Here is a 27,586-nt window from a genome sequence, read left to right as displayed (position 1 = left end):
AACGCAGGTGCAGGGGGTGGGGGGAGGGGGAAGGGTAGGGCCCCCCCCAGGCCCCCGGGAGGAGGCGGCTCCTTACCCCCTTACTGAATCCCATGCGCCTCCCTCTGGGCTGCGACAGCCGGGCCAGGGCCCCTGCACTGCAGGCCCCTCGGACCCCGGCCGGCACGCAGAGCACAGAGCAAGGGGCCTGGGGAAGAAGCCAAGGCAGCTGCACCCCAAGCCAGAGGGCCTGGGCCCCCGGGGCTGTTGCCTCCACCATCCCGACCCCCTGAGGGTCTTCCCGGGACACCACGGGGACCCCCGGGAGCCTGGTCCCGGTCTCGGCTCCCCACCCTCTCCCGCCACCCGCCGTGTGCTGTGTGGCCCCGGGCAGGTGGCCCAGCCTCTCTGGGCTCTGTTGGTACTCACAGTGGCCCAGGCCCACCGGGCCCAGACCCAAGCCGGGCGACCAGCCCCCCGCGGCCTCACCAAGTGGCCAGGCTGCAGGAACGACGGGGCACTGGGCTTGGGCTGCTGGGCCACCCCGGGGCTCCGGTCCTGCCCGTCACCCCATGCCCGTCCTGCCCCTGTCCAGCCTGGCAGCGGAGACCACTCAGGGGCAGAGCTGGAGCCCACGGGGGGGGGGACCCCTGCCCCCCCTACACACACCATTCACTGCTCAGCCCTGCTTCAGGGAACTTTCTAGAAAAGCAGGTCAAAGAGGAGCTGGCCGGAAGCGGCGCAGGGACACAGGGACGCGCCTCTCGCAGGGGCAGGAGGCCCCCACGGGGCAGGGAGGACCCCCCAACCCCAGAGCTGCACCCAGACCCTCACCACGGAGGCGGCAGCAGGGGGGGGGGCGGCGGGAGGGGGCCTGCTGTGGGCGGCCCCTCCCCCGCGCCCCTCACTGTCCGGCAGGAAGGACTTAATTAGCACCACATGGCCCGGAGCCCAGCGGGGGAGGGGCGGGGCGGAGCACGGGAAGAGGGGGCGGGGCGGGCGCGCAGCTGCCTCGCTGAGCGTCCAGCTCAGCCCACAGGGGCGGGGTCAGGGCCAGGGTCAGCACTGTGGTCAGCGCTGGGGATGGCGGCTCAGGGCTGCCCCGGACGCCAGGACAGCTGTGCCGGCCCCAGTGAGCCCCGCGGAGACTGGGGGCACGTGCAGGCAGTGCCCGGGCAGGGGTGAAGCGGGGGCACAGCAGGGGGCCTGCCGGGGACGGGGGGGGAGGGGGGGGGGAGACACAGAGCAGCAGAGGCCTGGAGGGGAGGGGACGGGCAGACCCGCGGGGCGACAGGGCTGCACGCTGCCCCCCACAGCAGAAGGCCCAGCCCCCCCCCCCCCCCCCCGTCACCTCCCCTACACAGAGGGGGTCCGCGCCCCTCGGGGATAAGGAGGCAGAGCCTCCCCGGGGTCCCGGCCGGGGTCCAGCAGCCCCCACTGGCCTCCGCCTCCTCACGCCCAGTGAAGCTGCGGCCGCGCGGGCACCGGGCAGGGACCCCCGCTGAGCGGTGCAGGGGCGGCCGGGCAGGAGGACAGGGAGGGCTGGACAGCGGTGGGCACTGGCCTCGCACACAGAGGGCCCGGGTCCACCCCCGAGCACAGAGCCGGGAGCCAGCCCTGAGGACTGAGGGTGCCCGCCTTGAAGACACAACACAACCTGTCACGATTCTCACATGTGCACGCCTGAGCGCACACACGTGCACACACGGACACGAGCACACGTGCACCCAACGTGCACCTCGATAGCCCCAACGCCTGCCCACCAGCGGACGGAGCCCTCCAGGCTGCTGCCGGGGGGCACTGGGTGAGTGCTAGGTCAGTACTGGGTGGGCACTGAGTACTGCACAGGTACTGGGCCAGCACTGGTTGGGTACTGGGCAAGTACTGGGCACTGTCTTCGAGCAAGTTCCAGGGCCCGGCTGGAAGCCCCTGGGGGGCTGTGGGTCCGTCCAGCCCTGCCCCGCCCGACAGCCCAGGGACGGCGGCTGCAGCGTCCCCCCGCACCGCCCCCGTCTCCAGGCCTGGTGCCCCCTCCCGCTGTCCCGGGTGGTGTCCACTGTCCCTGTGGCAGCTGCACTGAGGGTGGGCTCCGCCCCAGCCGGGGGCCTGGCGTCCCACCCCTTCCCCTGGCCGCCGGCCGCCTCCGGGAAGCCACGGATCTGGGAGGAGGCGGTCGCGCTGGGGACCCCGTGCCACCAAGGCCAGCTCCCGGGCGGGTCAGGGGCGCAAACATGAGCGGGCTCCTGGGTCCATTTCCGCGAGGAGGCCGAGCTGGCCAGGGCGACTCCCAGACCCCACCCGGCCGCGGCTCGCCAGTGACCAGCAGGGGCCCTGCGGCCGGGAGTGCGCGGGAAGGGCGCCGCCTCCCCGCCTGGCCCCCAGCAGGAGCAGCAGCAGGGAAGCTGCTCAGGGGGCTGGGGGGCAGCGCAGCGGGGGGGGGGGGGGGGGGAAGGCGCTGCCTCGAGCACCCACTCGGGCCCCATCCCCCGCACCCTGGATGTTCCGCGTGAGTGCAGAGCCAGGAGGAGCCACCGGGCATCTGGGGTGAGTGGGCGCCCCCACAACCAAAACAGGAGAAGCTGCTGGACAAACGCTCCAGACCCCGCCCCTGCCCGCAGGCCCCGCCCCTGCCGGCAGGCCCCGCCCCTGCCGGCCAGCTGCCCCCCTAGTGCCCAGGACCACTTCTCTGGCTGCAGCTTCTGGGCACTGCAGCAAGCCCCACCCACTTCCCAAGGTCGCAGGCTGGTGCTGTGACAGGGCAGGACTCTTCCCCCCCACGACGTCACCTGTGTGGCCCCACCCTCTCAGGGGTCAGGCCGTTACTTCCCCTGCTCCTGGAGAGGGAAACCAGAAGGTTCCGGAAGGTGCCAAGGTCGCCCGCTGACTGCTGAGTGCAGAGCCCCACCCTCGCCAGCGCCTGCCCGGCCTCCCGGAGGGCATCCTGCACGCACTGGCACGAGGGACCACCCACCCGCCTCATGCCTTCCCACAGGGGGACCCAGAAGTGCGGGGGTCAGAGGTCGAGCTGGCGCAACAAGGCACTCGGGATTCATGCGGGCTGCTGGACAGGCCTCTCCGCCAGGGAGCCGGGGGCCAGATGGCAGGGTGGACGGGGCAGCAGGGGACCCGGACCACGCTGTGTGTCCAGACAGGGCCGGGGGAGGTGGGCGCGTGAGCCGCCCTGTGCCTGGGGGTCTCGCCGGGGCTCTTCCCGCTCCCATTTCCCACGACCAGCCCTTTAGCAGTGGGTGGGCTCTCGCCACACCCCCCCATCAGCATGCCTGACGCTTCCCACCCACCCACCAGACGGCACTTCCTCCAGGAAGCATTCCCAGGCTGCTCCAGCCGGGTGACGCCTCCCTCCTCCTGGCTCAGCTGGCACTGTGCCCACCCCAGATGCGTCACCTGCGCGAGGGAACCGAGCTCTGAACCCTCCCACCCGGGGACCGAGGAGGGTGGGCGTTGGTCGGGCCTTTGCCTTGATGGAACCAACCTGGGCTGTATGATCTCCGCCAGGAGTCAGGCCTGAGCACAGAGCCAGGAGTCAGCCCTGAGCACCACCGAGTGTGCTCAGGGAGAAGAGCGAGCGAGTGAGCACTGTGGGGGGTGCTGGGCCGGAGCCGACTAGGGGGAGGCCTGTCCCGCTCCCTTCCAGAACCTTCTGGGCTGTCCAGGGCACACTCCGGAGTCGCTCACAGGGGCCCGCTGCAGGCGTGGGGGCCACGCCGGGATGGGCGAGGTGACCGTGGGGGACGGAAGCCCAGCTGGACGCTGCAGAGCTGAGTCAGCGTCTCTCCTGGGAACGGCCCTGCCCTGTTCTCCTGCCCTCTGCTGACCCGCCGCTCAGGGCCCAGTGTGTGGGACGGAGGGCGGGGCTTCTGGAAGCTTCTGGCTGCACAGGCCGGACTCCTCGGAGATGAAGCCCCCCCCACCCTGCCCCAACGTGGGGCGTGGCCCGGCCCCACTCCCCCAGGCTGCGTGGTCAGGGAGCGGGTCAACCCCTCTGCCTTGGGCCCTTCTCCACAGCCGGAGCACAGCCCAAGGAGCACTGCCTGGGGAACACTGATGGAGTTGAAGGAACAGCGCTGGGAGCTGCTGGGGAGCACTCCCCAGGGAGCACTTTCCAGGGAGCACCCCCTGAGGCTCGCTGTCCATAGAGCACAAACCACAGAGTAGTCCTGGGAGCACAGTGCTGGCCATGCGGGAGCCCAGAAGTTCCCGTCACCATATAAGGCAGCACCCAAGGCGGGGGGGGGGGGGGAGGGACACGGGGAAGGAATTCCTGCACCCAGCGGCCGTGCCCCCAGGCCTCCCTGCCGGCAGTGGCCACCCCGCACCCTGCACCCCCGCGGGCACCAGGCTCAGCACGAGTCCACTCACTGCCCGCTGCGGCCCTCCTGGAGGCGGTGACCCGCCCCGCCGCCTTCCCTCCTCCCCCCCTTACTCTCTCCTCTCTGGGGCCCGTCCGGCTGGAGGAGGTCAGTGTGCTGCCCCTGCCCATCCCTGCCGCACTCACCCCTGCTTGGGACCCCCGGGGTTAGACTTCTCGCCGCCCCCCACGGCTGTGCCACTGAGCTCTGGCTGAGCACCGGAGGCTGGCGGATGCGGGTGCTCTTCCCGGGACAGCTGGGGGGTCACCGGCCATTCCCGGGACAGCTGGGGGGGTCACAGGCCATTCCCGGACAGCTGGGGGGTCACAGGCCATTCCCGGACAGCTGGGGGGTCACGGCCAGCCTGGGGCCCACGCACCGAGGGGGGGTCAGTTCCCCTCGGCCAAGAAGGGGCCCCAAGCCCAGCTCAGCCGTTTCCTGCCGGCCCCTGATGGCGTGGGAGGCGGGGGGGGGGGGGGGGGAGGAGGACAGCGTCCATCAGGGGGGGAGGGGGCGCCCCGCAGGCGCTGACCTCCCCAGGGTCCTTCCTGCCCGCTGGACATGCCTCTCTCGAGGCCCGATGGGGTTTCTCTTTCACCTTCTAGAGAAAGAAACAGCTGAGGGAGCCTGAGGGCGTGGACGGGAGAGAAGGGGGGGGGCGCTGAGCCGAGCCCCAGGGACAGGCAGAGGCAGAGGGAGGGAGGGAGGAGGGGAGAGCGAGCAGGGGTCCGAGCAGCAGCGCAGCGGGGGGCTCATCCTTGCACAAGGCCAACCTGGGTTCGATCCCCGATACCCCGGATGGTCCCCAGGCCCTGCCAGGAGTGACCCTGAGCAGAGTCATGTAAACTCTGGTGTCACCAGGCCTCTGATAGAGGCCCACCCCCCCCAGCCGGGAGACCCCCAGAGCAGAGGTAGGAGCCGCCCCCAGGACCACCAACACAAGCTCTGACGGTGCTGCCGTCTGACGCGCTCCGGAGGAGAAACATCCCGATTCCTCTCTCGAAGACGCCCACGGCGGCACCCAGCGGATGGGAATCAGCCCCCCGCCCCTCCCCCCCCCGCCCAGGTGCCCCGTCACACCCCGAGGCCCGGCCCTGCAGGAAGGAACAGGGAGAGCAAACGGCCGAGTGTCCGGGTTCCGGCCGCGCGGAGACCCCGGGGAGAAGCGGCAGGAGGAGCCCGGCAGCTGGGCCGCGTCCCCCCCGCGAAGACACGCTATAAATAACGTGAGAGCCGGGACGTGTCTTGCACCAGCTGCCACGGGGGTATCCAGAGACGCTGAAGAACAAGAACCAAACCTGGGGGGCGGCGGGCAGGGGCGCAGCCAGGGCCGGACAGACTCCAAGAGGCGAGCGGGCGGGGGGCTGGCACCCGGCTGCCTCCCGGCGGGGACCCCCGAGCTGAGAGTGGGTCACGCCCCCGCCCAGAGGCAGCCTGGCAGTGGCTGACGTTACAGAGAAGGGCTGGGAGCGTGGACACGGGGCCGCTGGGGAGAGCTGCCCGCAGAAGCCGACGCGGGAAGGGGGGTGGACAGACTCGGAGCCCCCCACAGCCAGCAGCCGGGAAGGAGAAGCTAAACTCGGTGGTTTGAAACTGCGGAGTCTCGGGGCCGGAGAGCCCGTGTGGCAGGGAGGGGACCAGCCGGGCTCGGTCCACAGCGTCCTGGCCCCGCCAGGGGTGAGCCCCGAGCACCCCCGGGGCGGCCCCCAAACCAACACACAACAAATGCATAAACGCTGACGTCTCTGCACGTGGGCCAGCTTCCTGCCAGGACAGGGCCCTGGTGAGCCGGGCCCCGTGGCCACACCGGCTGGCCACACCCGCTGGCCACACCTCAGCTCCAGACCGGGGTTCCGGGCACCCAAAGCCCAGGGGACGCCAAAGTCCCCACAGAAGGTCCTGGGAGACAGCGGAGGGGTCAGGCCGGGGAGACCACGAGGTCAGCGGTGCAACGAGGTCAGAGACCACGAGGACCGACCCCCAGGGCCCTGCTCGCGGGGTCCCACATGGCACCCCGGGGCCCGAGCGTGGTCTCGGCACCGTGGGGAGGCGCAGCCTCTCCGCACCCGGACAGAGCCCCATTGTGCCCGCCAGGCTGCTTCCCGGCAGCTGTCCCGCGCCTGACCGCAGGCGGCGCCTCAGCTGCTCCCATCTGGCTGGCTGGTGCCCCGAGGCCTCGTCCGGAGCCCTGAGCTGGGGGGCCGGGGGGGGGACACCCTCGCCTGCCACCTGGGTGCCCCCGACAGCTGTGCCTGGCGCTATTTAAGGTGCCCGCAGCTGCCCCGGCGTTTCCGGATGCACCAAACCCAAGCAGGCCAGGCTGCCGACAGCTGGGCGGGGGACGGGCCCGGGGACCCCGCCTGCTGCCCACCGCGCCCCCCCCGCCCCCGGAAGGGACGTCTGCCCCAGAGGCCGAGGAAGAGAAGGACATCCCAGCCCCACCCACCGAGGGGCCCGGCAGCTGGGCAGAGCCGGGGACAGCCTGGCTGAGGGCCCTTCCCGGACGCGTGCTGGGACAGTCACCCCCTCCAGACACCACCCACGGCCCCCCTTGGCCACGCGCTGCCACGCGACCCTGGAGCCCCTCGGCCCCGGACCGTCCACCCGGGCGGCAGGCCCTGATGTGAGGAGGCCAGGGAGGGATGGACGCCTGGAACGTGGTGTCCCGGGCTGGCTACTCCCCTCTGCTGCACCCCCCAGCCCCCCGGGACCCCAGCCAGAGGCAGCATGGGGGGGGAGGGGGCAGGCGATGGGCAGAGCCCGCACCCACCCGTGTTTGTGGGTCCCGGAGCCCCTGCGCCCAACACCAGGCAGGGGAGGGGAGAGGGGGGCGCAGCCGCTCACAGCCCAGGAGCTGGGGCTCGGGGACCGGTCCGGGGTCTGGGTGTGGTCGGGGCTAGGGCTGGGGTCTCGGGGTCCAGCACTCCCGAGGCAGAATGTCCCCCCGTGGCCCCTGGCTCCTGTCCAGCAGGGACAGGCCGCCTCTTATCCCAATGCCCCAGAGTTGCCAGGATGACCCCGCACCCCACAGGCAGTGCCCAGGTACCCCTGGGGTACCTGCCGGAGCGCAGAGAGCACCCCCGGGCCCAGGCCTGACGCCTGTGACGTCCTGGGTACACGCAAGCCCCCAGAACAAGCATCAGGGCCGGAGCCGGGGCCCAGCGGGGAGGGCACCGGCCTTGCACGCAGCCGACCTGGGTTCGACCCCCGCCCTCCCCTGTGTTCCCTGGAGCACCCTCAGGAGTGACCCCCGTGCAGAGCCAGAGTAACCCCCCGCCCCCCCACCAAAAATAAAAAGAAAATAAGGCTCCACCTGACGTGGACGAGGCCCCGCGGTGCCCGGGCGCCCGCGGGCAGGAGTGGGGGTCTGAGCTGCAGCCCTGGCACTGAGCGGCCCCTCGAAACGGACAGGCCTGAGCCCCAAGGCGCTTCTGGGGCCGGGCGCCCCCTCCCGGCAGGGCTAAGGGTCGGGGCACAGAAGCCGCGACACGCCGAGCAGGGCTCGAACTTGGGGCCTCGAGCTCCCCGGGATGTGCTCCACTCCTGCCTCGGGCCCCACTGCCCGGCCCCAAGGAAGAAGATGCCGAAAGGAAAGTCAAAAACAAGGCCGGGAGTAGAAGGAGCACACACAGGTAACCGCGTGCAGGCAAACACCAACAGTGCGCGGGAGGAAAAGGCAGAGACAAGCAGCAGCAGAGCGGGAGGGCGTCTGCCTGACACAGAGCAGGCCGGGCCGGACCCCCGCACCCCGTAAGGTCCCCAGCACGCTGCCAGGAGCAAAAGGGAGGGCTGCACGGAAGAGGTGCTGCAGGGCTTTGAAGGATGCATCGGAGCTAAACAAGGGCTGTGATTAAAGACCACGGGGGAGGCCGGGAGCTCGGAAATACCAGACGGGGGGGGGGGGTTGGGGGGGAGGGGTCGGCGGGCAGGAGGGAGCAGGCTGGTGGGGGCCTGTGCCAGCAGCTCCGCGCGGATGGTGTCCTGCCCCGAGGCCACAGCCCGGGTAGGGTCAAGGGTCTGGTCAGAGCCCAGCAACGGCCCTGGGCCTACCCCGGGGCCAGCTGGACCTCAGGGGAACGGCAGTGGCTCCACAGCCTGCAGGAGTGGGAGGGGGGGTCCAGCCCCACCCCATGGGGAGCCGGGTGGGCACAGGCCTGGCCGCAGCAGGGGACGGAACGCAGGGCCTGGCCCATGCCCACTGCCCCAGGCCGCCTGCCCGCGCCCAGAGCCGGGACCCCCTCCGGGCACATCTGGCCCAGCTGGCAGAGGGACGCCCCGTCCGGCCACGGCCAGCCTGACGCAGCTGAGCGAGAGCATGATGACCCAGAGGCGCTGGACGCACAGCGGGCAGGACGGGAGGACTCGGCGCCGTGGGTAGAGCCGGGCCTGCATGGGGACGGATGGAGCAGCCCAGGCACCGGTGCCCGGCGTGGCGGTGGGCAGAGGGAGGCAGAGGTGCCCCCGGCCTCCCCAGCCCCTGACCCGCAGGACCAGGCGGAGCGCTGCCGCAGCAGCCCAGGCCCATCACGGAGGCCAGTGGACAGTGCAGGACACAGCCAGCCTGTCCGCCGGGGCAGGGAGGAAGGACGTGCAGGCGCGGCCGTCCACGGCGGTGACTGCGGCCGAGGCCGACGAGGGACACCACAGATGCCGGGACGAGGCGAGGGGGCCGTGCGGGGGCAGGGACAGGAAGCAGAGGCGACGGCGGGGCTGGCGGGGGGGTGGTCCGGGGCCACGTGCCGGCACCCCGAAGTGCACACCGGGAAACACCAGAACAACGCATTCCGGCCACGACTGTCAAACCACTTACAGGGCAGACGGAAAGTCTAGAACATTCTGCTGCCAAGCCCACGGGCTGGACAGCCCTGGGGTCCAGCAGCTGCCCCTGCCTCTCGCCGGCCCCCGTGGAGCGTGGACGCAGCCCAGCCCTGCCCGCCCAGGCTGCCCGTGGGAACACAGCCTGGGGCCGCTGAGGACCCCTGCAAACCCTCCTCAGCCCAGCGAGCACTGGGAAGTGAGCCGCCCAGGCCAGTAACCATCCCGCCTTCCCCAAAGAAATCCAACCGCTGGCCCGGCCTCCCACCACGCGAGGCCACCCGCAGGGTGAAGCCACCTGCCCTGGGGTCCCTCGGGTGCCCACCTCCACACCGGGCCCCGGCGCTCACCTTCCGCACTCCTTGCCGGCGCCTCGGGAGGGGGCTGCACCTTGGGCAGGGTGGGGGGCTCGGGGTCCTCCAGGCCGTGGGCCGGGATCGGGGAGGGGGGCGCCTCCGCTGGCTTGGCCACCTGGATCTCCACCCTCTTGGGGGCCGTGTCTGCGGGGGTCTCCATCCTGCGGTGCGGCGTCTCCGGGGGCTTGACGACGGTCAGCTCGGTCCTGCGCGGGCCGGGCTCGGGCGTCCGGTGGCCCAGCACCTCGGCCCGCTTCAGGCCGAAGCGCGCGGCCCCCGCGCCGTCCACCTGCTTGGACGAGATGTCGATGGACAGCTCGGAGCGGCGCGGCGCGGGCTCGGCCCGGGGCCCCGGCAGCTCCACGCGGCGCAGGGCGGCCTTGGGCGAGCGCTGGCCCAGGGGGTCCGCGTGGCGGCCGGCCAGCTCGCCGCCCTTCACGCCCAGGTCCTGGAACTTCTGGGTGGAGCTGGCCACCGTGGTCCGCAGCAGGGGGGTCTGCACGCGCCGGGGCGGCGTGGCGCTGGGCGGCTCCACCTCCTCCACCTCGAAGGACCTCTTCAGGGCTGCGAGAGACGGGGGGAAGGCGTGAGCGGCCGGCGGGGCTCGGGGCCAGGGGCCAGCGCACAGGACACACATTCGGGGGCGGGTGCAGGGGGCCGGGAGTCTTCCTGCCGAGACACCACGTCGCCCCTCCCCGTCCCCCTCCCTGTCCCCGTCCCCCCTCCCCCTCTCTCCCCTCCCCCCTCCCCCCTCCCTCTCTCCCCCAGCCTTCACCAACCCCGGTGGTCCGGGCACCTCTCCCCCTGCACGCAGCGGGAACCAGAGGCCCTGGCATGCCCCCGTGGCAACCAAGGCCCCAGTTCCAGGGAGGGCTGGTGCCCTTGGGGACACTGGCCACTCCAGCCCGGGCAGCCGCCGGCCCCGCCGTGCCCACATGGCTGAGAACTCCCTGCGCTGGAGATGTCAGAAACCAACCCACTGGCTCTGGTCCCCCGGGTCTCCCCCGCAACCCCATCCTTCCCGCAACCCCATCCTTCCCACAACGGCGGCCGAGGGCTGGCACCTGAGCCACGGGCAGCCCCGACGCCGGCACTTTCCTTGGCTGCCTGGAGGTCCTTGGCGCGACCCCCACACAGAGACCCTCTCCCAGCACGGGGGGGCAAAGCCACGGCAGGAGGTGGGCGCTGCAGGCCAGGGTCCACGCGCTGCAGAGCGTGAGCACAGGGTGACCCCAGATCGCCCAAGCACGAGCCCATCCCCCCGGAGGGAGGCACAGGGGGCCTCAGAAATGGGGGCCTGGGGCCAGAGAGATAGCACAGTGGGTAGAGCACTTGCCCTGCGCACAGCTGAGCCAGGCTTGGTTCCGTCTCGTCCCCAAGCCCAGGAGGACGAAAAAAGGCCCGAAATAGGGGCTCCAGGGCGCACCCCGTCCCTCCCGAGATGCCCTCCACATGTCTGTCTGTCTCCCACCTCATCCCAGCAAAGGGCCCTGCAGCGCTGGGGGACAGGTCTGGGTCTGGGGTCCCCACTGCTGCTCGCGTCTGGCAGAGGTGGGCACACAGGACTGGACGAAGCTCGCAGGGCCCCGCAGACAAACCCTCACGGGGTGACCACAGGAGGCTCCGGGTGCTGACGGGGGGCTCCCGCGGCCAGGACGCCTGGGGACAGCTGAGCCCCCCCCCCCCCCCGCAGCAGCAGGGCCACCGCGCCCTGAGCCACCGGCCTTCCTGCCCTTTGCTTTCGGGCCACCCCTGGCAGTGGCCGGCCTGACTCCTGGCCCGTCACTCAGGAGGGCTCCTGGGGCACCGACGCCCAGTGCCATCCCCCAGCCCTACCCAGAGGGTGAGGACAGCATGGGGGGCCCAGCACCAGGCCACTGCAGCCCCGGGAGGAGGGAGGGGAGGGGGGCAGGCCGGCAGGAGATGCCGAGATAAGGCAAGAATTTCCGGCCTGCCTGCAGGGAGGACGCCAGCCCTTCTTTCGGGTCTCTTGGGGTCAAAGGTTCCCCATCACTGGCAGCAGAGACAGGGGGGCTCTGGCTGCAAGGCCAAGGGACCCTTTAATGTGCCTTACCCTGTGCCCGCCTCCAGGCACACAGCCCCCCAGGGCGGTGCGGGAGGGGCGACCCTCAGCCAGCCCAGCGGGACCACCTCCCCTATCAGCAGACTGAGGGGCACCCTGGCGGGGTGGGGGTCTCAAGCAGGGAGATGCCTCTCCGGAAGAGCCACGCGGCTGACATGAATACACACATGCATACATGCATGTATGTGCTACACACAGCACACACATGTACTCCTGCCAAGTGCATGCAGTATCTGTTACATACGTGCATGCGTGCCACATGTGTACACACCTGTACTTGCCATGTGCATATACACTGGTAGGCCCCACATGTCACATATGTGAACATGGACACTCACGAGCATGCACGTCTCATATGACAATGAATCACACGCAAACCACACATGTGAAATACACACATGCACTCATGTGTACATAAATATGTGCACAAATGCATGTGAGCATGCACACATGGGCATGCACACGTACATACAGCCAGGGGCCGCCGTGGGGCGCAGGTCATAGTGTGGGGGAGGGCTGGGTAGAACCTCCCATCAATCACAGTGTGGGAGAGGGGCGTGGAGCCGCCCGTCAATCACAGGGGGCGGGACCATGGGCTGCCGGCCCAGGTGAAGCTGTGCCCCAGGCTGGCATGAGCTTTGGCCTAATTACAGGGGACAGTGACCCGGGAGCAGAGGTCAGCCAGGGAGGGCAGCGGGCCCCAGAGTCCAGCTGCTCCAGAACCTCCGGGGCAGGGGTGGGGGGGAGGGGGAAGGGAGGGCCTCGGAACCGCGTGACCCCGATGACCGCGCAGGCCTGGCCCCCAGCGTGGCTCCGCTGAGAGGGCGGGAGCCGGCACAGGAAGGTTCCAGAAGGCGCTCCAGCAGAGTCCTGGGGGGGGGAGGGCTCCCCGCAGCCCCTGGGTCCTGGGAGAGCCTGGCGCGGCCAGGGTGCTGGGGCAGGAGCCTCAGAGAGGCCAGCAGGGTCCCTCTGTAGCCCCCCCCCGACGACCCACTCAGCCCCCCTGCCTCAGTTTCCAGAGTTGGCCGGAAAGAAAATGCCAGTTCCCATGCCTGTCTCTCCCCGCACCCACGAGGTCAGCATTCACTGACCTCCCGGAACATTCCAGAACCCCACAGTGCTGGGGGCCCCCGGGGCTGCCCCCAGACGCTCCAGCGCACAAACCAGGGCTGCCAGCGGCCAGTCTGCAGGTGGGCGGGCCGGGAAGTGCCCTCTGCATGCCCACGTGCTGCGGGGAGTCCAGCCGGTGACCAGACACTACCTCTCACACGGCACGTCCACGCGGGATTCTGGCCTCCCCCCACCAAGACCCCCAAAGAGACAGACCACGGGCTGGACACACCCGGGGTCCTCGGGCAGCCACGGCGCCCAGTGAGGAGGGGGGGACAGGCCGGCCCGCCGCACGCGCCGCGGGCTCCCCTCCCCAGGCCCGGGCCTGTCCGGCCGCAGGTGAGGTGGGCCCTGGCCCACGGAAGGGCCGGGCCGACAGTCTCCGGAACCCGCCCCGGCCCCCACGGGCCAACCCACGGAGGGGGGGGGAAGCGGGGCGCGCTCCCTCCAGCTGGGACCCGCTGGAGCCCAGGGCCGGCCCGGCTGTCCTTGCCCTGTTCCGGGGGCGCCAGTGCCCCAGGACGCCGTCCCCCACAGCTGCGCCCCCTCCCCCAAGGAACCGGCTGTGCAGACCAAGGGGCAAGGCCAGAGGAAGCTCCAGGCAGAACAGCTGGCGGGGGCGCGGGGGGGGGGGGGCGGCCGGAAGGGGGAGAGGGAGCGGGGCTGGGGGCAGGGCGCGGGGAGGGGGCTGGGGCGGGGCGCGAGGGCTGAGCGAGGGGCGGGGCTGGGGGCGGGGCTTGGATTGAGGGCGGGGCGCTGGGCGGGACTCAAGGGCTGAGGGTGGGGCGCGGGCTGGGGCGCTGGGAGGGGGCTGAGGGCGGGGCTCTAGGGCTGAGGGAGGGGCGCGGGGCGGGGCTGGGAGCGGGGCTTTGCAGCTGTTTTCAGGAGTAGGGGGAGGCCAGGGCCAGGCTGAGGCCCCCATTAGCTCCGCCTCCCCCTCCCCTGTTCATCGCAAAGCTACACCTGTCCCTCCACCCCCCACCCCGCGCCCCAATGCCGCAGGTCAGCCAAGGTCGGCCAAGGTCAGCTGTGCTTTTCTCAGGCTCCGGGAGCATGGCCTGGATCCCCCAAAAGCCCCTGAGGCCCCCCCCCCCCCGCCTGGATCAGTCACCCAATTTCCCACCCCACCCACCCCTTGGCCAGGAGGCAGATGACCTGCAGCCCTCCCCTCACCCCTCACCTCCCTCTGGGTGCCAGGAGCGCTGCACCCACTCTTCCAATAAACTACAAAGCAGCACAACTGCAAGAGAAGCTAATAAATTCCTACCCTCTGCGCGCCTTCCTCCAGGGCGCCCTCCTGGATTGATGGCGCCTGGACTTGTGGCTGGATACCACCCCCTGGACCTCCAAGAGAACTCAGCTGGCTCCCACGGACAGCTGCTAAATAAACACTCGCCACCAAGGGCCTCCCTCCCGCAGCCCCACAACCCTCCCCCGGACCCGGGAGAACAGGGGGTTCACACACTCCACTGGCACCACAGGGTCCCTCAAACACCCCTGGGTGCACCCAGGAAGCCCCCCTCCCCCCCGGGGCCCTGCCTGTGAGGGGGGAGGCCAGTGGAGGCCAGCGGGAGGTCACCCAGGCCTGCATCTAGCGGGGAGCACGGGCGCAGGGGGGAGGACCCCAGCAGTCAGCCCCCAGCCTCCTCAAGCCCTGGCAGCGGGGGAGGGGCTCCTCATTCCCAGGGGACCCGGCCCCAGGACAGCCAACGAAGCAGGCCGGGACCCCCGGGGGCTGAGAGACCAGGGGCAGACAATGAGGGGGGCTGGCCGGGAGCCCCCACCCACTTCCTGTACGACAGGGTGTCCTGCCCCTTTCAAACCTCCGTCCCTGGGGCTGGGTGGTCCAGGGCGGACCTCAGCAGGCGCTTCGGGATTCTATGACCAGGGGAGGTAGAGGCTCGGGGCCGGGCGGGGGCAGGGGCGGCTGTCTCCCTCCGGGGCTGGGACTGCGGCAGCCTGGGGCGGGTGGGGGCTCTGGGTGTTTATATCCCAAGGAGCCTGTGGTCGGCCTTGCTCCCTCCCTGCATTCCTGAGCCCTGGCACTGCCAGAACTGACAACACACTGGAAGATTCTAGCGCGCGGGGTCGAGCCGGGGAGCTGGTGCAGACCAAACAGCCGAGTGGGTCCCCAGTGCCCAGGCGCCAGGCCCAGCTCAGGGGTCAGGGGTGGCAGGGGGCGTGTCAGCCCGTGCAGAGCGCCCGGCCCGCAGACTCCAGGCCGGGCTCCAGAGCCCTGTGTCAGGGCGACACGGAGGCCTCCAAATTTGGGAAAAGCCGCGAGAAAGCCGGGGGCCAGCCCCGTCCACGCCCGTCCACGCCGCCCACACGGGCAGGAACCCGCTGGCCGGCCTGGGTTTCGCGGCTGCACCCCCAAGATGCAACCGCCGAGGGTCCCTGTGACCGCGCAGGGCACCGTCAGGGCACCGTGGGGGTCCATCTGTGCCTTGAGTCCTGGGGGAGGGGGTGGGGCTCGGCGTCCCGCATGCCGGCACCTGGGCGGGGCGCTTCTGCTGTTTTCTTCTATTTTTTGGCTTTTTGGGCCACACCCGGCAATGCTCCGGTTACTCCTGGCTCTGTGCTCAGGCATCACTCCTGGTCAGGACCCCAGGGGATCCCGGGAATCCAACCCAAGGGCTCTCCCTCCCACCCTGCTCGGGCTGGTCCTCAGCACCCGGGAAGCCCTCAGCAGCTCCATGCCCGGGCCCGGCAGGGAGCCCCTGGTCACAGGTGGGGGGCAGAGAGGCCCCCTGTGCTTCTAGCACCTTCCGGCTCCCAGACCCCCACCGTCAGGCAGTCCCCGGCTCCGACACCCGAAAGCAAGGTGTTCAGGGTCCCACCACTCGGACACCCTAACTACCCGCTGACCTCGCCTCGTCCGTGCCAGCGCTGCCCGCGGGCGCCTGATGCCCCAGCCACGCCAGCTGGGCACTCGGCCGCAGCGGTGCCCTTTCCCGGGGCACAGGCCCGCAGGGCTGGGGCGGGGTCCCAAAGGGCAGGACAGCAGGGAGGCTGCTGGCCCTACAAGTGCTCGACTGGCATCCCACAAGGTCCCCGCCAGGGGTGACCCCTGAGCACTGAGCTAGGAGTAAGCCCTGAGCACCAGCCCTCGCTCTGGGAAAAATGACCCCAGAACAAAACTGAGGAAGGGAAAAGAGAAGGAAGGGCAGTCCCGTCCCCGGCAGGGGCCCAATCCCCGGGGCCCTGGCGCTGCCACAGCCTTTGGCCCCAGGGCGGGAGTCCAGCCCTGCCCCCCCACCCCTGCACTCGCCCACCTGCGCCTGCTGACGGGCTAAGTCCACCGCACCACGCGAGCCGCCGGCGCCCAAGGTCCCGGGCGCGGCGACGCCCTCCTCCGGTGCCCGCACAGACGCCAGCCCGGTGGCTGCGGAGACAGGTCAGCACTGTCCAGCTGACCACCGGCCGCGCTGGCCTCTCCTTAACCCCACGCCACTGCCGTCCCCTCCAGTGGCAACCAAATTGCAACTCGGCTCAAGGCCTCCTCCGGGCCACTGACCTCTCTGTGCCCCTCGGGGCCAGCCGGGGCCACCTCGGTCACCAGGGCGAGCCCTTCTCTGATCCCGCCCGGGGCCGCAGCGGGCGAGACGCTGACCCTGCTCAGCGCCAACTCCGGCTTCATCCCACACGGGGTCCCCCCAGCACCTGCCGGGAGTGATGCCTGAGCACTGAGCCCAGAGTCAGCCCCGAGTGGGACACAGCGGGGATCTGCCCTGCACGCAGCTGCCCTGCACACCACCAGGCACCGCTGCCCCAAACAAAACCAAGCACCAAGCACAGCCGGGTGTGCCCCCAAAGCCACTCCCTCATCCAAGGCCACCTCATTCCCGGGGACAGCGGGCCCCGCGCGGGCTCTGGGAGGCTGCTGCACACCCCGCGGGAACAGGGCAGCTCCGGAAACTTCTGGGGCCTGGCCCAGGCCGCCTGAAGCCCACGGACCCAGAGGGCGCCCCCAGGCTCGGAACTGTCGCCCCAGGAGCTGGCAGAGCCCCGGCCCCACCAAAACTGGTGACAGCGGCGACACCACGTGACCCCCAATCTCGGCCTCCCCATCCGGCCCCCTCCCCGCATCCCGATCTTCCCCCCCCCAATCCGGGGGGCCGGGGCGGCGCGGGGAGCGCGGCGGGCGGCCGGCAGGGGGCAGGCGCCCACCTCCCTCCCCCGACGGTCACTCGCAGGCGCCGGGGCCGGCCGCGGCCGCAGGGGATGGCCCAGACCCGAGCAGACCCGGAGCCCTCGAGGTCCACATGGCCCTGCCCTCCCGGAACGCCCCCCGGGGGTGCCTCGCAGACCCGGGCCGCGCACCCACCTTCCCCTACCCAGCCTGGCTCCAGCTAGCCCGGCCCGGCCCTACACACCCCAGCGGGGGCCCCGGTGGTCCCGCAGACGGGGCTGACCCACACCCGGGGTCCAGGCCGCGGTGGCTCTGGGGGGCGGGGTGGGGGCCCCGGCCGCCCCGCCCGGCCCCCGACGGCTCTGCCCGGGCGGGGGCTGCGTCCCGGCCCGCCCCCCGGTCCCGCCCGGCCGCGACCATTGTGTGCGTTTCCCTTCGGCGCACGCAGGACGCGCGGCCCGGCGGGCAGGGGGCCACGACGGGCGCCGCCCCCGCCCCCCGCCCCGCACACGGCCCCCGGCCCCGTGCCCCGCGCCCGCCCGGCTCCGGGGGGCCCCGAGCCCCTCGGCCTGGGGGCGGGGGCCGTCCTCGCGCTGCGCCCGGGCGGCCCGCGCGCCGGGGGGCTCCGCGGCCCTCCCCGGCCGTGTCGGGCGGGGGGCGCGGGGCGCCGCGAGCCGACGGGGAGGGTCGCCGCGGGGGCCGAGCCCCCGGCCCGCGGCGGGCGGCGGCGCAAACAACGGCGGCGCGGCGGCTGCAGCCCGAGCGGGCCGGGCCGGGAGGGGGCTCGGGGAGGAGGCGCCCCCCGCCTGCAGCGGCGCCCCCGGCCGCCCGCACCCACCTTCGAAGTCCGAAATGATCCCGTCCAGCTGCGCGTTGACCGCGGGGTCGGACATGGTGGCGGGTGGGCCGCGAGGCGCGCCCCCGCCGGCCGGGCCCTGCGCGCTCCCGCCGCCGCAGCCCCGCGCGCGCCCCTCGGCCCCCGGCGCGGCCGAATGAATGGGGGAGGCGGCGCCGCGCCCGGGATCGGGTTCCCGCACGGCCCGGCCCGGCCCCGGGGACGCCACCGACGGCCCGGCCCCTCCCCCGGCCGCGCCAGATGTGGGCGGATGTGGGGCCGGCGCGGGGCGGGCCGCGGGAGCGCACGGACGCCGCCAAACAAAGTTCGCCGCCGCCGCCTTCCCGCGCTCGGCGCCCGCACGCGCCCGGCCTCTGGCTCCCGGCCCGGCGCGCCGCCAGGGGGGCACCGCGGCCCCACCCCCGGGCCCTGGGGCGGGGCCCCCCGGGACGTGGGCCGGCCCGACCGGGCGGCGCTGACACAGCAGTTGGGCCACCTCCCCACCCCCGCGGCAGGGGCTGCTGCAAAGCCCAGGGGACACCTCGGCTTCTGGAATCCCAAGGAAGGACGCCGCGGCCCGCCTGCCCCGCCCCCCGGGGACCCCAGGCTTGGCAGGCCCTCCGTGGGGGGGGCGTTCCTGCTGCGCCCTCCCCCTGGCTTCCTGCCCCTGACCTTCGGCCCCGGGCCTCTCGGGGACCGGCAGGTGAGCGGGCCAGGGGGCACCCGCCGCAAGCGGGCAGCTCGTCCCGGGCCCCAGACCCCCAGCTCCGAGCGCGCGAGCGGGGGCGAGGGGGTCCGGGCGCGCCGCGCCGCGCAGCGAGCCGGCCGGTCCCTTTTAAGCCCGGCGAGGCACTCCCCGCTCATGCTTTGGATGTTTTGAACTATTTTCAACGCAGGGTGTTTGTGGAGCGGGGGCGCAAAGCCACAGACATCCCGCGCGCGCACACACCCCGGCCTCCCCGGATCCACCCTCGCTGGCCCCCAGTGTCAGGCCCCGCGGGCCAGCCCACGCCCCGGCTGCAGGGGCGCCTGGCAGTCCCTGCGCCCCCCCACACACAACGGCCCGGGGGAGGGGCTCGGCGACCTGGTCCGGTCTGGTCTGCATTGTCCCCCGTGTTTTGGTAACAGCACCTGGCCGGGCAGGCACGCCCCGGGATTGTTCTGCGCGGAGCTGGCACTCAGCGCCCCAGATTAGCGAGGCCCGCATTGTGCGCCGGGCGGGGCCTGGGAGCCGCGCCAGGGTGCACCCCCAGCCCCCAGAGCCCCCAAACCTGAAGGCCAGTGTTTGCCGGGAGCCACAGCCCCCTACCCCCATGCGCCTCCAGTTGGGAGGGTTCTGCTCGGTGGAGCCCCCGTCCCCGCACGCAGGGGGTCCCCGCGCGCAGGAAGGCCTGCCCGCCGCCCCCCCGCCCCCCCCCCCCCCCCGGTTGCCCCCGCTTGGCCCGCTTGGCCGCACTCCCGGCCAGGCCAGGAAGGTCGCCGGGTGTGTGCGCTGCGGGCGCCCCGCGTCTCCCTTTGTTTCTGTCCGGGGGAGCTGGGAACCGGCCGCGCCCCCCGCGGTAATGATCACCTTCTCCCGCCTCGCCCCTCGGCTTCAATCACTCCCCGGCCTGTAATCACTTTCCTGGGGCTCCGGGACGGGACGTTAATAAGGCCGGGCCCAGCCCCCCTTTCCCGAGCAGGAGCCCGGGTCGGGGCGGAGAGCCTCCAGCGGGCCACCAGGGGCGGGGGAGAGGGGGGAAACAAGCTCCACTTTGAAACCTGAGCAATGGAATGGCCGGGTGGGGACCCCCCAGGTGCCCCCACCTCACACACGACCCCCTGGAATGGGCTGGCGAGTAGGTGGCCCCCCCAAAGGCAAGCCACATAAGTGGGGGGTGCAGAGGTCCTGGGGCCCTGGGGGAGGTCACGTGGGAAGGAGCTGAGGGCACCGTCGGGCCAGATGCCCGGCCAGGGACCACCGGTGGCGCCCTGGCCCCTCCCGCAGCCCCCCACATTCTGCAGGCTGCGAGCTCCCATACGGCAACTAATCCAGAAGGCCAGCACCCCAGAACCTCTCCGCAGACCCCGCAACCATCGTCTCTCCTCCCTAATGCCTGAGGCCCTGCCTGCGCAGACCCCCCCAGCTCCGCCCGGGGCGCGTGAGACCCCCACTCAGGCCTTCCCGCATGTCCTGTGAGGCTGCACGCCCCGGCGTCGTCAGGGTCACACGCAGCCGAGAGCTGCTGGCCTGCCGCGCCCCTGCGCGTCCTTGTAAGGAGCCTGTTCCCGCCCGGGAGGCCGAGGCCGCTGAGCGGCAGCCCGCCCGGCCCCACCACTCCTTCCTGCGGCTGCGGGGCACCCGGGGGGCACGGGCTGGGGGCTGGCGCGGAGGATGGAGCCCGCCCGGCTGACTGTGCAAGGCATCTCTCCCCTCCTCTCTCGCTCGCTCTCACACACGCACTGTCCCTCACACACACCTTCACACACGCACTCACACACGCACTGTCCCTCACACACACCTTCACACACGCACTCACACTGTCTCTCACAGACTCACACACACTCACACACTGTCTCACACTCACACATACTGTCTCTCACACACATTCTCACACACACACTGTCTCACACACACATACTGTCTCTCACAGACTCACACACACACACACTGTCTCTCACAGACTCACACACACACACACACACACACTGTCTCTCACAGACTCACACACACACACACACACACACACACACAGTCTCTCACTCACTCCCTTTCTCTCCCCGCCCCCAGGATAGTTTTCTCTTCTGTTGTTAAATAAACTTGTTTCAATTTCTGTTTGTTGTTGGTCATGATTTTTTTGCTTTTTGTCTTGGGGCCTCCCTTGGGGGTGCTCAGGGTCACCCCTGGCGGTGCATGAGGGTCTCTGTGCGGTGCTGGGGGTTGCACAAGCCCCCCCCCCATCTCCAAGCACCCCCACTCCCTGCCTTTAACTCGCTTTTTCCTAACTGGCAGCGATTCCTCTGGGGCTATTTCTATCTAGGGCTTTGACGTGTCCCCAGGCTGGTGCCACTGCCCTGCCCTGCCCTCCCCTCCCCTCCCCTCCCCAGAGCGGGCGGCAGGCTCGGGCCTCGCACGCAGCCCACGCAGATTCCAGCACCGTGGAGGGTCCCCCTGGGTCCCCCCCAGGGTGCTGTGCAGAGTCCCCCTGGGGGCCTGGCCACAGCTCCTCCCTGGAGAAGCGCCATGTGGACAGGCCGGTGGCTCAGCCACTCGGCCATTCTGCGCAGTTCCAGGGTCCCCCGTCCTGCTCGTGATTCTCCCACGCAGAGAGGGGGGCTGGGGGCTCTGACACTCGGTCCCTATTTCCCTGCGGGCCCAGGACAAGTGGCTCTGTTCCCAGGCACCCCGGGGAGGCCCGAGTGCCCCCGCGGCCTCCTGGCCCCATCGCCCACGTTGGTCCTCTCTCCGGGGGACACCGCCAGGGCCCTCGGGATGCCCAGCAGACAGCAGCTTCGAGCCCCCAGGTAGGGACGGGGGGGGGGACTAGGGGGCCCCCAGCAGTGCTGGTGGGCTCAGGGGCCCTGAAGGTGGGGCTGGACTCGGGGCTCGGCGGGGAGTGGGGGGCGGCTGGTGGGCCGCCTGGCACGGAGAGGGCGCGGGCAGGGCGTGAGCTGCTCCTGCAGGGGACACACCAGGGGGCTCCAGGCTGACCCCCACAGGCCCGCCCGAGGCCCCGAGCAGCCTCCCCTCCTGCCCCCTGTGCTCGGGGCCTGAGGCGTGTCCAGGTCCGCGCTGGGGGCCCCTCTCTCCCGGCCGCATTGGTGGGGACAAGACGGTGACCTGGCCCCGCAGGCACCGGGCAGGGCCTGGCTCCAGAGAAGCCCCGTCCTGCAGGGCCGAGGGGGGCTGCTGGGGGCCCAGCCCGTGCCCCTCCTGCCCTGCCGGCGCACCGCTGAGTCAGCCTGGAGTTCCCCGAGTCCAGCCCGGCCCGGCCGCGGCGGCTGCTGTCCTGGCTGTCACTTGCAGTTCACTGCAGTGGCCTGAGCCCAGTGGGTCAGGAAGGGGGGAGGGGACAGTGGATGCGGACAAGCAGAGCAGAGGAGGACAGGGGCACCGGGCAGAAGCAGGGATATAGGGCAGAGACAGGGAGGGTGCAGAGCAGAGGCAGGGAGGGTGCAGGGCAGAGGTGAGGAGGGGCTCACAGAAGATGCAGGAATACAAGGCAGCTGAGAAAGGCACAAGGCAGGGATGGGAGTAGTGCAGGGCAGAGGTGGGGAGGGGCGCAGGGCAGGGTGGGGAGGTGTGCAGGGCAGGGTGGGGAGGGGCACAGGGCAGAGGCGGGGAGGGGGCGCAGGGCAGGGTGGGGAGGGGCGCAGGGCAGGGTGGGGAGGGGTGCAGTGCCGGCTGCGCCAATGACTGCTCTTGCCGCACTGAGGCCCTGGTGCTCATGTGCTCCTGTGCGTGACCGGGAAGCCCAGATGAGCAGATGAGCGAATTCAAACATCTGGGCACACCCCCCCCCCCGCTGGTGAGTTGCCCCAGATACGGGGGTGGGGGAGGCTGGCCGCCCTGGTGAGTCATGTTCGAGTCCAGATCATTCCTGCCCGGCGCAGCCCCCCTGTCCCAGGGGCTTAGAGACGGGCCAGAATCCCCACCTTCCCGGCACCCCTGCGCCCTGCGGGTGGAGACGGGTGGGGGCACAGGCCGGCTGCTGTCCCCGGCCTCCCCTCCCCCACCCGGCGGGAGGCGGCCTCCCCTGCAGCCACGTGGGGACAGGGCTGAGTCACCAGCCTGGTCCACGTCAGCGGGAACAACAGCTCCCAGCACCGCGGCAAAGGCGTCAAGCCACAGCAGATGCTGAAGCCCCTCACCCCTCACCCCTCACCGCCCGACAGTGCTCCCCGCCCCGAGGCCCCCCCAGGAGAGGAGAGGGCTGAGGTCTGGACAGCCTTCAAGGCTGGACCCCCGCTGAAGTCCCCCGTGTCCACCCCCAGACGGGCCTGCTCAGGCCTCTGACCGGCCCCTGCGGGGGCCCCTGTGGGCCGCTCCCTCGAGAGCCCGCTGGGCCGGACCCCCAAGCCGGAACAGGACACCACAGCCTGGAGGCAAGCCAGCCTGCCGTGGCCGTGGACACTGGCTCCCGCGTGGCCGGGCAGGCGGAGGGGTGCAGAGAGCTGCCTTATCCGCAGCGTGGTCTGGGGGCCCGGGACGGAGGGCGGAGGGACAGGCCAAGGGACCCCTCCTCGCGGGCCCCAGCGAAGTCCGTGGGGAGCAGGGACAGACCAGCGGACACCCGGGGCTCAGCCGGGCAGGGGGCCGGGACTGGGGTGCGGGGTCCCCTCCCCACAGACACCCCAGCATCCCCTGCGGGTCTCCACTGGCCGGACTGGGGGGTCCCTCCCTACGACTGGGGGTGCCCAGACAGGCCCCGAGTAGAGGGTGTCGGGGGGTGAGCCGGGTGGGGGCAGGGGAGCCCCCCCCACTTTCTGCATAATTACATCTTCCCCAGCGGCCAAGTGCTCAAAGCAGCTTTGTCCTCTGTGCAGAGGCTTCTGCAGGGGTGTAGTGGGGTGTACTGGGGTGTGCCCGCCCCCAGCCCCCCTCCCTGGCTCAGCATGAGTCACCGGTGCCCAGGGGGCCGCCAGCTCCTGTGTGGAGAGAGGCCAGCGTGGGGACAAGACGGCCTGACACGAGGCCAGGGTGCCCCAGGTCAGCCGGGGGACCTGCAGGGCCACGCCCCTCTCCCCTGCGCTGGCCTCTGGGGGGCCGCGGGGGAGAACAAAGGTGGACTCGGCCAGGGAGAGGCCGGAGGGACGCCAAGGCGGCCCGGGTTAGGGCGTCTCGGCGCTCATGAACACCACGCCCGGCCCCTTCATCCCACGGCCCCAGGGCTCTGGGGGATGCCCCCCCACCGCCCCCAAAGGCTAGAGGCCCCTCCCGAAGAGACGCAGGCCTCAGCACGCAGGGACACCTGACAGCCGAGGGACCAGCCAGTGGCGGGGGACTGGACAGCCAGAGGACCGGCCAGTGGACGGGGGACTGACCAAGGCAGAGTGACCAGCCCAGGCCTCCACCTGCCGCCGCTGTCCACACCGGGCGCTGCTCAGTGGCACTCCTGGCCCCCTGCTGTCTTCCTGCCCCCCCCCAATCTGGCCCCTCCAGCTTTCCGAGTATTTTGGGGCCCCCCGGAAGTGCTCAGGCTGACGGGGCCGCAGGGGGTAGGACCTGCGGGGCCTCGGGAGTCAGGGAGCCCCAGGGTCACCCCAGGGTGCCGGGGAGCAAGCCCGTGGCTGGCACACGTGGGCAGCGTGCCCTGACCGCTGGCCTCTCCTGGGGCCCCGCTCTGGACTTTCCCGGGGTTCCCGGGGAGCAAGTGCCACACCCCAGCCTGCCCTGCACCCGGGGGATTCAGGTCTCCACGTCATTTTCAAGGGCTGGAACCTTCCAAGCTGCTGCTCTGCGCCCGGCCACGGGAGAGGGTGAGCGGAGAGGCCGGGAGCACGACCAGCGGCACGGCTCTGAGGAGTGATCTAGAACACGCGTGAGGAGTGATCTAGAACACGCGTGAGGAATGATCTAGAACATAGCCGAGTGGGCCTGACTGTGTGCAGCAGTGGGGGCGTCCCCACCCCCCCAGGCTCCCCGCTGTGGCCACAGGCCAGAGCCCCGCTGACCCGCAGGGCCCACTGTCCCCCCGCCCAGGGCTGAAGCAGGGGCCAGGGACACCCAGCGGAGCCTGAGGAGGGGTGAGGCCTGCGGGAACCTGAGGGGGCGCCAGGATGGAGCCCGAGGCCCCGCAGCCCCCTCAGAGCCAGGCTCCCGCGGAAGCTCGGGGCCCGTGGCCAGCCAGTTAGAGGAAACAGTTCCTGGGCACGGTGACGCCGGGCGGCCTGGCCCCGTGCTGGCGAGCGGAGGCCCGGCAGCACTTGCTTCTCAGGGCACCCGGCCCCCCGCCCCAGTCCCGTCCCGGCTGGAATGCTGCCGTGGCGGGGGGAGCGGGAGCAGAGTGGAGGACAGCCCCGGGAGCACTCACTCACTTGGACCAGGAAGGGGAAGAGGCACAGGCTCTGGCTGGAACCGCGGGGGGAAGTGACACAAGAGGGGAGCAGAGAGGTCAGCAGTGGGCTGGGCAGGACGAGAGGTCACTGCAGGGATGGAGGGGGCCCAGGACATGCAGGAGCTGAGGCAGCTCCAGGCCGGACGGCTGGGTGCTGACCCAAGTGGCCAGTCACCGGGCGGGGCTCCCCACCCCGTGCTCCCACAGGCCACCCAGAGGAGGGGTGCGGGGAGGGGGGCAGCTGGGCCTGAGACCCGCCTGGTCCCCTGAGGCAAGCCAAGAGGGCGCTCCTGGCCATGCGCGGGGCCTGGGGGTGCCCAGCCGGGCAGGTTCCCCGGGGGGCAAACGGGCTGCACCACCAGCATGACACACGCCACCTCCCGCGGGCCCCCTGCACTCCTCAGCGCAGGCCGAGCCAAAGGGGCCGCTCCCACACTCCTCATTTCCGGCCACAGACGGAATCCAGGGCTCAGGAGGGATCTGAGTGTGTGAGTGACAGGCAACACACGTGCATGTGTGCGTGTATGTGGCATGTATCATACATGTGGTGGCATGTATCATACATGTGTGGAGTGTGGGTCCTGTGTGGCATATGATAGGTGTCATATGTGTCAACTGTGTGGTGGGAGCATGTGGGGGGGTGGATACCAAGTGTGCATGTGTGTAGGAGTGTAGTATTATATGTGTAGTATTATAAGTGCGATGCTATCTGCGTGTGAGCATGTGTGTGCGGGGTGTGTGAGTGTGAGTGTGAGTGTGAGTGCTGTATGGATGCATGTGTGCATGAGCTGAATGTGTGCAGACTTGAGCGTGTGTATATGTGTGCATCTATGCTGTGTGTGAGTGTGTGTGTGTGCTCTGTGTGTGCATCTGTGTGTGCCAGTATGTGCGTGTGTGGTGTAAGCATGTGTGCTGTATGTAAGCATGTGTGTGTGCACGCTGTATGTGCGTGTGTGCTGTGTGAGTGGGTATGAGCGTGCGTGTGCTATGTGTGTGAGCGTGAGTGTGTGTGTGTGTGTGTGGTGTTTGTGCAGGTGTGCTAAGTGTGTGCGTGGTGCTGTGTGAGAGGCCATGCGTGTGCAGGTGTGAGCGTGTGTGTGCGTGCACGGCCGTGTGCATGCAGGCTCCTAGCGGCCAGGGCAGGGCGGGAGCTCAGGAAACGCCCCCGCGGGCAGGAAGATGGAGGTGGAGCAGGCTCGGGTCCGAGGCCGCACACGCCCTGGGCCCTTCCTGTTCCTTCACCTCAAAGGCTCGGGCTCCAGGAAGCGAGAGCAGCAGCAGGCCGGGCGTCCCGGGCTCTGGGGTGCAGGAGCCCCCGCGGGGAGCGCCCCCTGCCCCAGCCCATCCCGCTTCCTCCTGGGGCTGCGTGACCCCCCCCCCCCCCCCGTGTGAATCATTTCCTCTGCGCAGAGGAAAGAAGGAACCAACACGCGCCCTTCCTGGCTCCCAGGCGCCCGGCCCACCTCCGACCCCCGGGCTGGGTCCCCCGGCCCGGACCCCCAGGGCCGCATCTCTCCAAGCCCGTGGCCGTCTGAGACGGGCGCCCAGGCGTGCGCCCCCTGCTCCCCAGCCCCCGCCCCGCCGCGCCCCTGCTGTGTCCCGGCTTCTGCTTTCGCTGGACCCTTTAATGTGTGGTTTGGAGCCGCCCGCAGAGGGCCCGCTCGGGGTCACTCCTGGGGGCCCGGGGGTCGTCTGCGATGTGGGGCCCAGCAGGCTCTGCCACGCGCAGGGCCAGCCCTCCCCCCGCACTGTCTTCCGGGCCCTGGCAGAGAGGGAAACCCAGGGTCCACACACGCCGACACCCTGGCCCTCTCCCTCGGCCGAGGCCACGCCCCATCCGGGCTGGGACAAGGTCTGGGCATGTGTGGCCACACCCAGGGGGCTGCTGGGCTTTCTTTGGTTTAGTTCCTGTTTGGGGGCCACACCCGGCAGTGCTCAGGGCTGACTCCTGGCTCGGTGCTCGGGGCTGACTCCCAGTGGTGCTCCGGGGACCGAACCTGGGCGGGCCGCACGCAAGACCAGCACCCTCCCAGCTGTGCTGCTGCTCCGCCCCGCGGGCTGCTGGGGTCCGGACATGCAGTTCTGTCTCTGGCCTGTGTCCAGCCCCCTCTGACGTGGGACCGCCGACGGTCTCTCTCGCTCCGTGCACCACCCGGGCCTCTGGACGGTGCCGCTCGGACACTGAGGTTATCCTGAGGAAGGTCGGCCGAGCTGCTGTTTGTTGGAAGCCCTGCCCGGCCTCACCCTTGCCCAGAGCTCCCTGTGCTCCGCCTCCAGTGCTCCCCTCGGCCTCCTTCCTCCCCCCCCCAGTGCATCAACCAACAGCTCAAGGAGGAGCCCAGGGTGTCCTCCACTCCAGGATGGGGAGAGGGCCCCCACCCGGCCCCTGTCGACCCCCTCTGCCAACAGCAGTGACGAGAAGGGCAGGAGCAGGGGCCCTGCAGACACGCACACGCCTTGCACGCGGCCACCGGATCCGACCCCGCCCCGACCCCAGGTGAGCCCTGAGCACGTCAGGTGCCCCCCAAAACACCAAAGAGAGAACAGCAGAAGCTAAAGGCATGAGTCGGAGCAATAGGACAGCAGGGAGGGCCTGGCCCTGCACCCGGCCAACCCGGGTTCAATCCCCGGCGTCCCCGTAGGGTCCCCCGAGCACCGCCGGAGTGATCCCTGAGTCAGAGCCGGGAGTCGGCCCTGGGCGTCGCCGGGTGGCCCCCCCAAAGCCAAAGCAGCCTCAAGCTAAAAAGCAATGAAGGGGGGCTGGAGCGATAGCACAGCGGGTAGGGCGTTTGCCTTGCACCCGGCCGACCCGGGTTCGATTCCCAGCATCCCATGTGGTCCCTGAGCACCGCCAGGGGTAATTCCTGAG

The 27,586-nt window shown here is 70.9% G+C and overlaps 1 protein-coding gene across 2 annotated transcripts in view; it reads right to left on the bottom strand.

Annotated features, from left to right (window-relative positions):
• Positions 1 to 27,586, bottom strand: part of SEPTIN9 (septin 9) — a 56,524-nt gene that overhangs the window by 21,496 nt on the left and 7,442 nt on the right. Inside the window, exons 1-2 of one of the 2 annotated variants that reach the window (XM_055131838.1) lie at positions 17,684 to 18,043; positions 9,515 to 10,084 (exon numbers count right to left, since the gene is read on the bottom strand). In XM_055131838.1, coding sequence (XP_054987813.1) covers positions 9,515 to 10,084; positions 17,684 to 17,738 — 625 coding nt within the window. In that variant the 5' untranslated portion in view covers positions 17,739 to 18,043. Of the gene's footprint in view, positions 1 to 9,514; positions 10,085 to 17,683; positions 18,044 to 27,586 lie in introns of those variants that run through there. The other variant, XM_055131839.1, reaches the window with a different exon arrangement.

This window comes from Sorex araneus, chromosome 3, assembly GCF_027595985.1.
Source record: "Sorex araneus isolate mSorAra2 chromosome 3, mSorAra2.pri, whole genome shotgun sequence".
In the NCBI taxonomy this organism is placed as follows: Eukaryota; Metazoa; Chordata; class Mammalia; order Eulipotyphla; family Soricidae; genus Sorex; species Sorex araneus.
This window is presented reverse-complemented; position numbering and strand designations above follow the sequence as displayed.